Source organism: Somniosus microcephalus, chromosome 13, assembly GCF_052327205.1.
Source record: "Somniosus microcephalus isolate GS21.2 chromosome 13, FLI_Smic_1.0, whole genome shotgun sequence".
Classification (NCBI taxonomy): Eukaryota; Metazoa; Chordata; class Chondrichthyes; order Squaliformes; family Somniosidae; genus Somniosus; species Somniosus microcephalus.
In genome coordinates, this window is record NC_140999.1 from 89405049 (window position 1) to 89421430 (window position 16382).

A 16382-nucleotide genomic window follows, 5' to 3' on the forward strand; every position below is an offset into this window, starting at 1 on the left:
TGACATCTCTGTCTTTTCCTCACAGCTGCGTTCACAGAATCATAGAATCACAGAAACCCCACAGTGCAGATAGAGGCCATTTCGGCCCATCGAGCCTGCACCGACACATATCCCATCCAATTCCCCGCAACCCCTACACCAACACATATCCCACCCTATCCCCGTAACCCCACGTATTTAACCCCCCTAACACTAAGGGTCAATTTATCATAGCCAATCAACCTAACCCGCACATCTTTGGGCTGTGGGAGGAAACTGGAGCACCCGGAGAAAACCCACGCAAACACGGGGAGAATGTACAAACTCCAGACAGACAGTCACCCGAGGCCGGATTCAAACCCGGGTCCCTGGCGCTGTGAGGCAACAGTGCTAACCACTATGCCACCGTTCTGAAAAGTCTGCGTTGAACTGCTGTATCAACAGCTCTTCAATGCTTGCGATAGAGATGCGATTAACTGTGACATTTTGTCGTTCCTCCTTGTTCGACTTGTTGCCATCATCTCTCCTTACCGGTCCATTGACTACCCATCCAAAGGCTGTCCTGACGGCGTAGGGTCCGTCATCCTTGCTGTTTATCACCTGCCATGGCTCCATAGTTTTGTAGGCATTGGTTCCAATTAATAGGCCAATTTCTGCTTCAATGTATGGGAGACGCACCTTTTCTAGGTAAGGCCATCTATCCACATCCTTCTGCAGGGCTAAGTTCCCTATTCTAACAGGAATCTCCCTCTGTGTGAAAACATTAAGCAGGCCTATGAAGTCCTTCTCTTCAAGTCCACACACTTCTAAGTCTGACAGGATATAACTTTGCATTGACTTCTCATGACCCATGGTGCGTAATAGGATTTCTGTTCTTCTGCCTCTAACGTTCAGCTGTCACATGAGTGATTCTGTGCAGAACGTTGCTGAACTACCTGGACCCATGAAGGCGTAAGTCTCCACAAGCTTCTCGCTCCTCTTAGACTTGATCTTTACTGGTACGATGGCAAGAATACAATCACTGTCACCGGCCCCAGTGAGTCCACAAGTCTCTGGTTCTAGCGACACCAGAGCACTTGAAACAACCTTCACGTCGGTATTGTTTTCTTCACTCTTCTTAGAGACTTGTTCTTCTTTATGGATATGCACCAGACTGGGATGTTTCCGAGTGCACTCTCTGCATGTTGTTCTTTGCTTACAGTTTCTACTCAGGTGCCCCTGAGAGAGACATCCAAAACATAGGCCGTTGTACTTCAGGAATTCGATTCTGTCCTTATGTGGCTGTGCTTTGATGTCGCTGCAGAAATCCAATGTATGCTTCTTCTGGCAGAATAAGCATGGCTTCTGAAAGGCATTAGCAGGCGTCACTGTGCTGCTCTTTTTGGGAGATGAGTTCTGGGGCCTTTCTTCCTCGGCCTGAGTGACGATAGTTGCAAAGCTGCTTCCCCTGGAACCACCTTTCCTGAGAGTCTTTGATTCAACAGGCTTGGCTTTCACTCTTCCATCGGTGGTCGGGCTGGCGTCCTGGATGTTTCCAAACAATGGGTCCCTAGCAATTTTAGCCTGTTTGTCTATGAAATTCACTAAGTCTGCAAACCTGGCTCTACTTTTCCGTCTCTCCATTATCTCAAAGGCTGTTCTTCTCCATTGTTCTCTCATCCTGTAAGGAAGCTTAGAGATGATGATTCTCATAGTCGTAGGATTGTCCATCTCTTCCATGAATTCAACATCCTCCATGGTGTTGCGACATCCTATGAGGAAAAGAACATATGCGTTCAATGCCTCTCCGTCCTCCGATCTGATCTGTGGCCACTTGGTAACCTTTTCAATATATGCAGTGGCTATCTTCAGCTCATTACCATAGTGCTCCTGCAGCAACTTCCTGGCTTCTATGTATCCCTGGTCCGGTCTCATGTGTTCACAGCTTCTGACCAGGTCTTGTGGTTTACCACTGGTGTACTGTCCCAGGTAGTACAACTTATCACTGCTGCTCTCTGTTTTGGAGTCAATGGCTTGTTCAAAGGATCTGATGAAGGGCTTATACTTGAGTGGGTCACCTTGGAACACTGGTATGTCTCTTTGAGGGAGTCGAGACAGATTCTGTTGTTTTACAAGCATCTCTGTAATTTCGTTCTGACGTTGCATCACTCGGTATAGGCTTCTCCCTGTGTCTTCAGGCCTCTGGTGGTCATCAGCAGGGTCTAGTCTAGACCATCTGACATCTGGGGTAGCATCACATGCTCCTGTTAGTGGAGAGGACACTCTTCCACGCTGTAATGCCAGGAGATTGCCTTCGGGCTCTCTTGTAACTCTTGAAGGTGCCCTGGATCCAACTCTATGTGACTACATTGACTGGCAGTATTCGCTCCCGCCGTCCCGTGAGCCTTCATAATCTTCATACACACTCAACCTGGTGTCTGAGACCATGATAGCTGTTTTTATCTCCAGCTGTTCTTTCTTTGCCTGCACCTGGGCCTGTTGGGCCTGCAGTTGGGCCTGCACTTGGGCCTGCAGTTGGGCCTGTTGGGCCTGCAGTTGGGCCTCTTGGACCTGCAGTTGGGCCTCTTCCCATTCAAGAGCTTGCTTCTCCGCTAAAGATGCTGCGCGCGCCATCAACGCCGCCCGTTCAACCTCCTCTCTCATGCGTCGCGATGAGCTTGTGGTAGAAGCGACTGACCTGCGTCCAGAAACAGAGCTACCTTCTTTTTGATTTTTGCTCGGTCTGGCGGAAGTCTCTGAAATGCTATCGTCTGGCCCGACTTCATCGTCAACTTTCTCTTTCTCTGCTGTATCAGCATCTTGATGAATCTTTAACATCCACTGTTCTGTGGCCTTGATATAGTCCTTAATGCTGGTTGATTTAAGATCAAACCAGTTGTGCTGATCAGCGTTTCCCTTTCTTCAGACAGAAGTGCTAATACATCTTCATTGAGTACATTAAATTCTTCATGCAGCTTGGAGAAATCGTAATACATTATGTCTTCAGCTTTCTTAATATTAGCATTATCTTCCATGAGATGATCAATTATCTTCATTTTTCCAGTTATCTGAGCTAATTTAGCCTTCCTTGCACCTATGCTTCTATGTAACTTCTCTTCCATTGCCTTTGGGGGGAGCTTTATTTCCCTCTTTTGGCCAGCAATCCTTCTGGCTGGGGGAAGCTCCTGGCTCCGTAAGGCCTCGGCCATTTTACCCGCAGCTCTTATTTAGCTTCTCAATAGAATGAACAAAGCAAGTAACAGTCACTGTACCTTCGCTTTCTTATATTGTCGTCTGGCTCTGTGACCATTCATGTATACGTTCGCCGACGATTCCGTCCTTTCCTTCTTAGGGAGCAAGTTTTTGACTAATGTAGTGGCGCTTCTTAGTTTCCAAACAGGCAGCCACTGAGCTGTGGGGCTGTTAACAATGAGTAGACGCGTGTCGAAATAAAACGTTCCCAAACATAGCTTTGTCTTTTAAACTGTTTACTATAACACTTCACAAACGGAATTACAAAGCAAACACGTATAAACGAACACGGTCAAAAACTGTATTGCTCCAAACCTCACAACTTCTGCCTTTTTCAGCCACGTGGAGTTTAAACTGTAAAATGGCTGCATACCATGTGTGGCTTAGGGACTGTACCATTGTGGCAAGAATGAAGGGGGTGTCTCGGACTATACTACTGGAGCAAGAAAATAGGGGGTTTCTTAATACAATAAGTCAATCAGGTAAATTAACTGTATTATGCTATTTAACCAATATTTAAAGTATTTTCTTACACTTTAATGGCTCTTACAGTTGGATTACACCCAGACACAAATTACAGACTGGTACACACAGAGTTTGGGATTACACCCAGTCAGAGCATACAGACTGGTACACAGAGAATGTGGGATTACACCCAGTCAGAACTTACAGACTGGTACACTCAGAGTGTGGGGATTACACCCAGTCAGATCCTACAGACTGGTACACACAGAGTATGGGTTTACACCCAGAAACAGCATACAGACTGGTACACAGAGAGTGCGGGATTACGCCCAGACACATTGTACAGACTGGTACACACAGAGTTTGGTATTACACCCAGACACAAATTACAGACTGGTACACACAGAGCATGAGATTACACCCAGACATAGCATACAGACTGGTACAGACAGAGTGCGGGATTACACCCAGATACAGATTACAGACTGTTACACACAGAGTGTGGGATTACGTTCAGAAATAGAATACAGACTGGTACACACAGAGTGCGGGATTACACCCAGATACAGATTACAGACTGGTACACAGAGAGTGCGGGATTACACCCAGACACAACGCACAGACTGGTAGACTCAGAGTGTGGGATTACACCCAGACACAGCGTACAGAATGGTACACACTGAGTGTGGGATTAGCCCCAGACACAGCATACAGACCGGTAGGCACAGAGTGTAGGATTACACCCAGATAGAGTGTACAGACTGGTACACACAGAGTTTGGGATTATGCCCAGTCAGAACGTACAGACTGGTACACACAGAGTTTGGGATTACGCCCAGTCAGAACATACAGACTGGTACACACAGAGTATGGGATTACACCCAGACACAGCATACAGACTGGTACACAAAGAGTATGTGATTACGCTCAGAAAAAGAGTACAGACTGGTACACACAGAGAATGGGATTACACCCAATCAGAGCCTACAGACTGGTACACACGGAGTGTGGGATTACACCCAGACACAGCGTATAGACCGGGAGGCACAGAGTTTAGTATGACACCCAGTCAGAGCGTACAGACTGGTACACAGGGAGTGCGGGATTACGCCCAGACTCCGCATACAGATTGGTACACACAGAGTGCAGGATTACGCCCAGACACATTGTACAGACTAGTACACACAGATTGTGGGATTACACCCATTCAGAGGGTACAGGCTGGTACACTCAGATTGTGGGGATTACACCCAGAAACTGAGTTCAGAATGGTACACACAGAGTGTGGAATTACACTCAGAAACAGAATACAGACTGGTACACACAGGGTGTGGGATGACACCCAGACATAGAATGCAGACTGGTGTACAGAGAGTGCGGGATTACGCCCAGAAACCGCGTACAGATTGGTACACACAGAGTGTGGTATTACACCCAGTCAGAGCCTTAAGACTGGTACACACAGAGAATGGGATTACACCCAATCAGAGCCTACAGACTGGTACACACGGAGTGTGGGATTACACCCAGACACAGCGTATAGACCGGGAGGCACAGAGTTTAGTATGACACCCAGTCAGAGCGTACAGACTGGTACACAGGGAGTGCGGGATTACGCCCAGACTCCGCATACAGATTGGTACACACAGAGTGCAGGATTACGCCCAGACACATTGTACAGACTAGTACACACAGATTGTGGGATTACACCCATTCAGAGGGTACAGGCTGGTACACTCAGATTGTGGGGATTACACCCAGAAACTGAGTTCAGAATGGTACACACAGAGTGTGGAATTACACTCAGAAACAGAATACAGACTGGTACACACAGGGTGTGGGATGACACCCAGACATAGAATGCAGACTGGTGTACAGAGAGTGCGGGATTACGCCCAGAAACCGCGTACAGATTGGTACACACAGAGTGTGGTATTACACCCAGTCAGAGCCTTAAGACTGGTACACACAGAGTATGGGTTTACACCCAGACACAGCCTACAGACTGGTACGCAGAGAGTGCGGGATTACGCCCAGACAAATTGTACAGACTGGTACACACAGAGTGTGGTATTACACCCAGACACATATTACAGACAGGTACACACAGAGCGTGAGATTACACCCAGACATAGCGTACAGACTGGTACAGACTGAGCGTGAGATTACACCCAGACATAGCATACAGGCTGGTACAGAGAGAGTGTGGGATTACACTCAGAAATAGAATACAGACTGGTACACACAGAGTGTGGGATTACACTCAGAAACAGAGTACAGACTGGTACACACAGAGAGTGGGATTACACCCAGTCAGAGCCTACAGACTGGAACACTCAGAGTGTGGGATTACACTCAGAAACAGAATACAGACTGGTACACACAGAGTGTGGGATTACATTCAGAAATAGAATGCAGACTGGTACACACAGAGTGTGGGATTACGCTCAGGATAAGAGTAAAGACTGGTACACACAGAGAGTGGGATTACACCCAGTCAGAGCCTACAGACTGGAACACTCAGAGTGTGGGGATTACATTCAGAATCAGAATACAGACTGGTACACACAGTGTGCGGGATTACGCCCAGACACAGCGTACATATTGGTACACACAGAGTGTGGGATTATGCCCAGACACCGCGAACAGATTGGTACACACAGAGTGTGGGTTTACACCCAGTCACAGCATACAGACTGGTCCACACAGAGTGCGCGATTATGCCCAGACACCGCGTACATTTTGGTACACACAGAGTGCGGGATTACACCCAGACCAGAGTACAGACTGGTACACAGAGAGAGTGGTATTACACCCAGACACAGATTACAGACTGGTACACACAGAGTGTGGGTTTACACCCAGACACAGCATACAGACTGCCACACAGAGTGCGCGATTATGCCCAGACACCGCGTACAGACTGGTACACACAGAGTGTGCGAATACGCTCAGGAAAAGAGTACAGATCGGTACACACAAAGAGTGCGATTACACCCAGTCAGAGCCTACTGACTGGTACACTCAGAGTGTGGGTTTACACCCAGACACAGCGTACAGACTGGTACACACAGTGTGCGGGATTACGCCCAGACACAGCGTACATATTGGTACACACAGAGTGCGGGATTACACCTAGACCAGAGTAGAGACTGGTACACACAGAGAGTGGTATTACACCCAGACAAAGATTGCATGCTGGTACACACAGAGAGTGGTATTACACCCAGACACAGCATACAGACTGGTACACACAGAGTGTGGGTTTACACCCAGACACAGCATACAGACTGGTCCACACAGAGTGCGCGATTACGCCCAGACACCGCGTACAGATTGGTGCACACAGAGTGTGGGTTTACACCCAGACACAGCATACAGACTGGTCCACACAGAGTGCGGGATTACGCCCAGACACCACATACAGATTGGTCCACACAGAGTGCGGGTCTCCACCCAGACACAGCATACAGACCGGTAGGCATAGAGTGTAGGATTACACCAAGATAGAGCGTTCAGACTGGTACACAGAGAGTGTGGGATTACACCCAGACACAGCGTACATATTGGTACACACAGAGTGTGGGATTACACCCAGACACAGCGTACATATTGGTACACACAGAGTGTGGGATTACACCCAGACCAGAGTACAGACTTGCACACACAGAGAGTGGTATAACACCCAGACACAGAATACAGACTGGTACACACAGAGTGTGGGTTTACACCCAGACACAGAATACAGACTGGTACACACAGTGTGCAGGATTACACCCAGACACAGCATACAGGCTGGTACACACATTGTGCGGGATTACGCCCAGACACAGCGTACATATTGGTACACACAGAGGGCGGGATTACACCCAGACCAGAGTACAGACTTGCACACAGAGAGAGTGGTATTACACCCAGACACAAATTACAGACTGGTACACACAGAGTGTGGGTTTACAACCAGACACAGCATACAGACTGGTACACACAGAGTGCGGGATTACGCCCAGACACCGCGTACATATTGGTACACACAGAGTGTGGGCTTGCACCCAGACACAGCATACAGACTGGTCCACACAGAGTGTGCAATTACGCCCAGACACAGCATACAGATTGGTACACACAGAGTGAGTGATTACACCCAGACACAGCATACAGACTGGTACACACAGAGTGCAGGATTACGCCCAGACACCGCGTACAGACTGGTACACACAGAGTGTGCGAATACGCTCAGAAAAAGAGTACAGATCGGTACACACAGAAAGTGCGATTACACCCAGTCAGAGCCTACTATCTGGTACACTCAGAGTGTGGGTTTACACCCAGACACAACGTACAGACTGGTAGACACAGTGTGCGGGATTACGCCCAGACACAGCGTACATATTGGTACACAGAGAGTGTGGGATTACACCCAGACCAGAGTACAGACTGGTATACATAGAGAGTGGTATTACACAAAGATACAGAGTACAGACTGGTACACACAGAGTGTGGGATTACACCCAGACACAGCATACAGACTGGTACACACAGAGCGTAGGATTATGCCCAGACACCGCGTACAGATTGGTACACACAGATTGTGGGTTTACACCCAGACATAGCATACAGACTGGTCCACACAGAGTGCGGGATTACGCCCAGACACCGCGTACAGATTGGTCCACACAGAGTGCAGCATTACACCCAGACACATATTACAGACAGGTACACACAGAGCGTGAGATTACACCCAGACATAGCGTACAGACTGGTACAGACTGAGCGTGAGATTACACCCAGACATAGCATACAGGCTGGTACAGAGAGAGTGTGGGATTACACTCAGAAATAGAATACAGACTGGTACACACAGAGTGTGGGATTACACTCAGAAACAGAGTACAGACTGGTACACACAGAGAGTGGGATTACACCCAGTCAGAGCCTACAGACTGGAACACTCAGAGTGTGGGATTACACTCAGAAACAGAATACAGACTGGTACACACAGAGTGTGGGATTACATTCAGAAATAGAATGCAGACTGGTACACACAGAGTGTGGGATTACGCTCAGGATAAGAGTAAAGACTGGTACACACAGAGAGTGGGATTACACCCAGTCAGAGCCTACAGACTGGAACACTCAGAGTGTGGGATTACACTCAGAAACAGAATACAGACTGGTACACACAGAGTGTGGGATTACATTCAGAAATAGAATGCAGACTGGTACACACAGAGTGTGGGATTACGCTCAGGATAAGAGTAAAGACTGGTACACACAGAGAGTGGGATTACACCCAGTCAGAGCCTACAGACTGGAACACTCAGAGTGTGGGGATTACATTCAGAATCAGAATACAGACTGGTACACACAGTGTGCGGGATTACGCCCAGACACAGCGTACATATTGGTACACACAGAGTGTGGGATTATGCCCAGACACCGCGAACAGATTGGTACACACAGAGTGTGGGTTTACACCCAGTCACAGCATACAGACTGGTCCACACAGAGTGCGGGATTATGCCCAGACACCGCGTACATTTTGGTACACACAGAGTGCGGGATTACACCCAGACCAGAGTACAGACTGGTACACAGAGAGAGTGGTATTACACCCAGACACAGATTACAGACTGGTACACACAGAGTGTGGGTTTACACCCAGACACAGCATACAGACTGCCACACAGAGTGCGCGATTATGCCCAGACACCGCGTACAGACTGGTACACACAGAGTGTGCGAATACGCTCAGGAAAAGAGTACAGATCGGTACACACAAAGAGTGCGATTACACCCAGTCAGAGCCTACTGACTGGTACACTCAGAGTGTGGGTTTACACCCAGACACAGCGTACAGACTGGTACACACAGTGTGCGGGATTACGCCCAGACACAGCGTACATATTGGTACACACAGAGTGCGGGATTACACCTAGACCAGAGTAGAGACTGGTACACACAGAGAGTGGTATTACACCCAGACAAAGATTGCATGCTGGTACACACAGAGAGTGGTATTACACCCAGACACAGCATACAGACTGGTACACACAGAGTGTGGGTTTACACCCAGACACAGCATACAGACTGGTCCACACAGAGTGCGCGATTACGCCCAGACACCGCGTACAGATTGGTGCACACAGAGTGTGGGTTTACACCCAGACACAGCATACAGACTGGTCCACACAGAGTGCGGGATTACGCCCAGACACCACATACAGATTGGTCCACACAGAGTGCGGGTCTCCACCCAGACACAGCATACAGACCGGTAGGCATAGAGTGTAGGATTACACCAAGATAGAGCGTTCAGACTGGTACACAGAGAGTGTGGGATTACACCCAGACACAGCGTACATATTGGTACACACAGAGTGTGGGATTACACCCAGACACAGCGTACATATTGGTACACACAGAGTGTGGGATTACACCCAGACCAGAGTACAGACTTGCACACACAGAGAGTGGTATAACACCCAGACACAGAATACAGACTGGTACACACAGAGTGTGGGTTTACACCCAGACACAGAATACAGACTGGTACACACAGTGTGCAGGATTACACCCAGACACAGCATACAGGCTGGTACACACATTGTGCGGGATTACGCCCAGACACAGCGTACATATTGGTACACACAGAGGGCGGGATTACACCCAGACCAGAGTACAGACTTGCACACAGAGAGAGTGGTATTACACCCAGACACAAATTACAGACTGGTACACACAGAGTGTGGGTTTACAACCAGACACAGCATACAGACTGGTACACACAGAGTGCGGGATTACGCCCAGACACCGCGTACATATTGGTACACACAGAGTGTGGGCTTGCACCCAGACACAGCATACAGACTGGTCCACACAGAGTGTGCAATTACGCCCAGACACAGCATACAGATTGGTACACACAGAGTGAGTGATTACACCCAGACACAGCATACAGACTGGTACACACAGAGTGCAGGATTACGCCCAGACACCGCGTACAGACTGGTACACACAGAGTGTGCGAATACGCTCAGAAAAAGAGTACAGATCGGTACACACAGAAAGTGCGATTACACCCAGTCAGAGCCTACTATCTGGTACACTCAGAGTGTGGGTTTACACCCAGACACAACGTACAGACTGGTAGACACAGTGTGCGGGATTACGCCCAGACACAGCGTACATATTGGTACACAGAGAGTGTGGGATTACACCCAGACCAGAGTACAGACTGGTATACATAGAGAGTGGTATTACACAAAGATACAGAGTACAGACTGGTACACACAGAGTGTGGGATTACACCCAGACACAGCATACAGACTGGTACACACAGAGCGTAGGATTATGCCCAGACACCGCGTACAGATTGGTACACACAGATTGTGGGTTTACACCCAGACATAGCATACAGACTGGTCCACACAGAGTGCGGGATTACGCCCAGACACCGCGTACAGATTGGTCCACACAGAGTGCAGCATTACACCCAGACACATTGTACAGACTGGTACACACAGAGTGCGGGATTACACCCAGACACAGCATACAGACTGGTCCACACAGAGTGCGGGATTACGCCCAGACACCGCGTACAGATTGGTCCACACAGAGTGCGGGATTACGCCCAGACACCGCATACAGATTGGTAGACACAGAGTGCAGCATTACACCCAGACACATTGTACAGACTGGTACACACAGAGTGTGGGTTTACACCCAGACAAAGCATACTGACTGGTATGCACAGAGTGTGGGATTACAGCCAGACACAGAGTACAGACTGGTACACACAGTGTGTGGGATTAGCCCCAGACACAGAGAAAAGACTGGTACACAGAGAGTGTGGGATTACACCCAGACATATAGTACAGACAGGTACACATGTAGTGTGGGATTACACCCAGACACAGCATACAGACTGGTACACACAGAGTGCGGGATTACACCCAGACACAGCGTACATATTGGTCCACACAGAGTGCGGGATTACGCCCAGACACCGCATACAGATTGGTAGACACAGAGTGCAGCATTACACCCAGACACATTGTACAGACTGGTACACACAGAGTGTGGGTTTACACCCAGACAAAGCATACTGACTGGTATGCACAGAGTGTGGGATTAGCCTCAAACACAGAGAAAAGACTGGTACACAGAGAGTGTGGGATTACACCCAGGCATATATTACAGACAGGTACACACGGAGTGTGGGATTAAACCCAGACACAGGTTATAGACTGGTACACACGGAGTGTAGGATTACACCCAGACACAGCATACAGACTGGTGCACACAGTGTGGGAATTACGCCCAGTCACAGCGTACATATTGGTACACACAGAGTGCGGGATTACACCAAGACACAGAGTACAGACTGGTACACACAGAGTGTGGGTTTACACCCAGACACAGCATACAGACTGGTACACACAGAGTGTGGGTTTACACCCAGACACAGCATACAGACTGGTACACACAGAGTGCGGGATTACACCCAGACCAGAGTACAGACTGGTACACACAGAGTGTGGGTTTACACCCAGACACAGCATACAGACTGGTACACACAGAGTGTGGGTTTACACCCAGACACAGCATACAGACTGGTCCACACAGAGTGCGCGATTACACCCAGACACTGCGTACAGATTGGTACACACAGAGTGAGTGAATACACCCAGACACAGCATACAGACTGGTCCACACAGAGTGCAGGATTACGCCCAGACACCGCGTACAGACTGGTACACACAGACTGTGCGAATACGCTCAGAAAATGAGTACAGATCGGTACACACAGAGAGTGCGATTACACCCAGTCAGAGCCTAATGTCTGGTACACTCAGAGTGTGGGTTTACACCCAGACACATCGTACAGACTGGTAGAAACAGTGTGTGGGATTACGCCAGACACAGTGTACAGATAGGTACACACAGCGTGTGGGATTACACCCAGACACAGAATACAGACTGGTACACACAGAGTGTAGGATTACTCCCAGCCACAGAATACAGACTGGTACACACAGAGTGTTGAATTGCACTCAGAAAAAGAGTACAGACTGGTACACACAGAGAGTGGGATTACACCCAGTCAGAGCCTACAGACTGGTACGCTCAGAGTGTGGGATTACACCCAGACACAGCGTACATATTGTTACACACAGTGTGCGGGATTACACCCAGACACAGATTACAAACTGGTACACACAGAGTGTGGGATTACACCCAGACACAGCATACAGACTGGTACACACAGAGTGTGGCATTATGCCCAGACACCGTGTACAGATTGGTACACACAGAGTGAGTGATTACACCCAGACACAGCATACAGACTGGTACACACAGAGTGCAGGATTACGCCCCGACACCGCATACAGATTGGTAGACACAGAGTGCAGCATTACACCCAGACACATTGTACAGACTGGTACACACAGAGTGTGGGTTTACACCCAGACAAAGCATACTGACTGGTATGCACAGAGTGTGGGATTACAGCCAGACACAGAGTACAGACTGGTACACACAGTGTGTGGGATTAGCCTCAAACACAGAGAAAAGACTGGTACACAGAGAGTGTGGGATTACACCCAGACATATAGTACAGACAGGTACACACATAGTGTGGGATTACGCCCGGACAAAGCATACTGACTGGTATGCACAGTGTGTGGGATTAGCCCCAGGCACAGAGAAAAGACTGGTACACAGAGAGTGTGGGATTACACCCAGACACAGATTATTGACTGGTACACACGGAGTGTAGGATTGCCCCCAGGTAGAGCATACAGACTGGTACACACAGTGTGGGAATTATGTCCAGTCACAGCGTACATATTGGTACACACAGTGTGCGGGATTACACCAAGACACAGAGTACAGACTGGTACACACAGTGTGCGGGATCGCGCCCAGACACCGCGTACAGATTGGAACAGACAGAATGTGGGATTTCAGCCAGACATAGCGAACAGACTGGTACAGATATAGTGTGGGATTACACCCAGATAGAGAATACAGACCAGTAGGCACAGAGTGTGGGTTTACACCCAGCAACAGAGTACAGATTGGTAGACACAGAGTGTGGGATTAGCCCCAGGCAAAGACTAAAGACTGGTACACACAGAGTGTGGGATTATGCCCAGAAACAGTGTACAGATTGGTAGACACAGAGTGTGGGATTAGCCCCAGACAAAGACTAAAGACTGGTACACACAGAGTGTGGGATTACACCCAGAAACAGAGTACAGATTGGTAGACACAGAGTGTGGGATTAGCCCCAGACAAGGAATAAAGACTGGTACACACAGTGTGTGGGATTATGCCCAGACACAGCGTACATATTTGTACACACAGAATGTGGGATTTCAGCCAGACATAGCGAACAGACTGGTACAGATATAGTGCGGGATTTCACCCAGATAGAGCGTACAGACTGGTACACACAGAGTGTGCGATTACACTCAGAAAAGGAATACAGACTCGTACACACAATGTGTGGGATTACACCCAGTCAGAGCCTACAGACTGGTACACACAGGGTTTGGGATTACACCCAGACACAGCGTACAGACTGGTACACACAGGGTTTGAGATTACAGCCAGACACAGTGTACAGACTGGTACACAGAGAGTGTGGGATTACAGCCAGACACAGCGTACAGACTGGTACACACAGGGTTTGGGATTACACCCAGACACAGATTACAGACTGATACACACAGGGTGTGGGATTACACCCAGACACAGCGTACAGACTGGTACACACAGGGTTTGGGATTACACCCAGACACAGATTACAGACTGATACACACAGAGTGTGGGATTACACCCAGACACAAGGAGATCTAGTGGGGTATTCTGGGGGATTTAGCGGAGGATTGTGGGAGACCTTTTCGGGGATTGTGGGGGATCTAGTGGGGGATTATGGGAGATCCATTAGCGGGATTGTGGGAGGGCGCTGCTCCTCTCCCAGTCCTACCAATGATGCTGCTCCATTCATGAATCCCATCTGATTATGGTGGCAACAGTACCCATATACCCTTACGCCCCTGACACTGTCCTATCCACCATGCGGTTTTTCCAGTGGGAATGTGCATAGCCCAGGGGCTCCGATCCTGGACATTGATCAGCATCTGGCTGGAGGGAACTAATGGCCAGTGAGAAAACTTTAGGTGTCAGCTGTAGCTCACTCTCTCTCGCCTCTGGATCAGAAGGTTGTGGGTTCAAGTCCCACTCCAGAAACTTGATCACAAAATCCAGGCAGACACTCCAGCGCAGTGCTGAGTGAGTGCTGCATTGTTGGCCCTTTCAGGTGGTCATAAAAGATCCCACAACACTGTTCAAGGAAGAGCAGGAGTTTTGCCTGGTGGCCAGTCCAATATTTATCCTTCAACCAACATCATTAAAGAAAAACAGATTATCTGGTCAATATCTAATTATTATTAATGTGGGATCTTGCTGTGCATAAATTGGCTGCTGCGTTTCCTACATTACAACAGTGACGACACTTTCAAATTACTTCATTATCTGTAAAGCGCTTTGGGGCATCTTGAGGATGTGAAAGGCACTATATAAATGCAAGTCTTTATTGGTTTTCAAGGGGCCCTCACCATCTCACTCCCTTCACTTTAACTGTCCTTCTTACAGGCTTTAAGAAGAGCGAGATGTCCAAAGCAGGAAACTATGCAACCAGATGTGGATGTGGAGGAGAAAATGGTGCAATCTCTGAGGGAGCACATGCAAAGATTTTCTGTGGAGAAACATCAGAGAGATTGTAGATCTCGGACACAAATGGATGATTCCTTCCATTCTATGTACACTGAATGAGATGTCTCTTAGATGGGCATCAGTTGGACTCGGCCCCACTTGCCTGACTCTCTGTCTCTCTCTAGTGGTTTCACTGAGGCCCACCGTACATCTCACTGCCTTGTCCATCATTTAAATAAAAAAAATCACAGGCCACAGTGACCTGCAGACCCGTGTCGAGCCTTCACATTGAGGCCAAATCCTGCCTGGTTCCAGTCCCAGTGTCAATGGACTAAGGAGCTGACGTGTCACTGAGCTGCTGATTGGTGGAAATGTTCATGGTCACTTCTGCAGTAAAAAAAGGTGGGAATGGAATTCAGGCCCACATTGGCGCTGAGCATGTTGCTGTTTCACCAGGGCAGCTGGTACAGGACACCCACTGGGTACAGAACACCCAGAGGGTACAGGACACCCACAGGGTACAGGGCACCACTGGGTACAGGACATCACTGGGCACAGGACACCCACAGGGGACAGGACACCCACAGGGTACAGGACACCCACTGGGTACAGGATATCCCACAGGGTACCGGACACCCACTGGGTATAGCACATCCACTGGGTACAGGACATCCCACAGGGTACAGGACATCCACTGGGTACAGGACACCCACTGGGTACAGGACATCCACAGGGTACAGGACATCCACTGGGTACAGGACATCCATTGGGTACAGGACACCCACTGGGTACAGGACATCACTGGGCACAGGACACCCACAGGGGACAGGATACCTACAGGATTCAGGACACCCACTGGGTGCAGGACACCCACAGGGTACAGGACACCCATTGGGTACAGGACACCCACAGGGTACAGGAAACCCACTGGGTACAGGACATCACTGGGCACAGGACACCCACAGGGTACAGGACATCCA

The 16382-nt window shown here is 48.9% G+C and overlaps 1 protein-coding gene across 1 annotated transcript in view; it reads left to right on the plus strand.

The window, feature by feature from the left end:
* LOC147108475 (uncharacterized) overlaps positions 1–15525 on the plus strand; it is a 113345-nt gene extending 97820 nt beyond the window's left edge. The window contains exon 5 of the mRNA XM_086005120.1: positions 15343–15525. Within this exon, the coding sequence (XP_085861246.1) occupies positions 15343–15522 (180 nt within the window). The 3' untranslated portion in view covers positions 15523–15525. The remainder of the gene's footprint in view (positions 1–15342) is intronic.
* Positions 15526–16382: the final 857 nt, after the last annotated feature.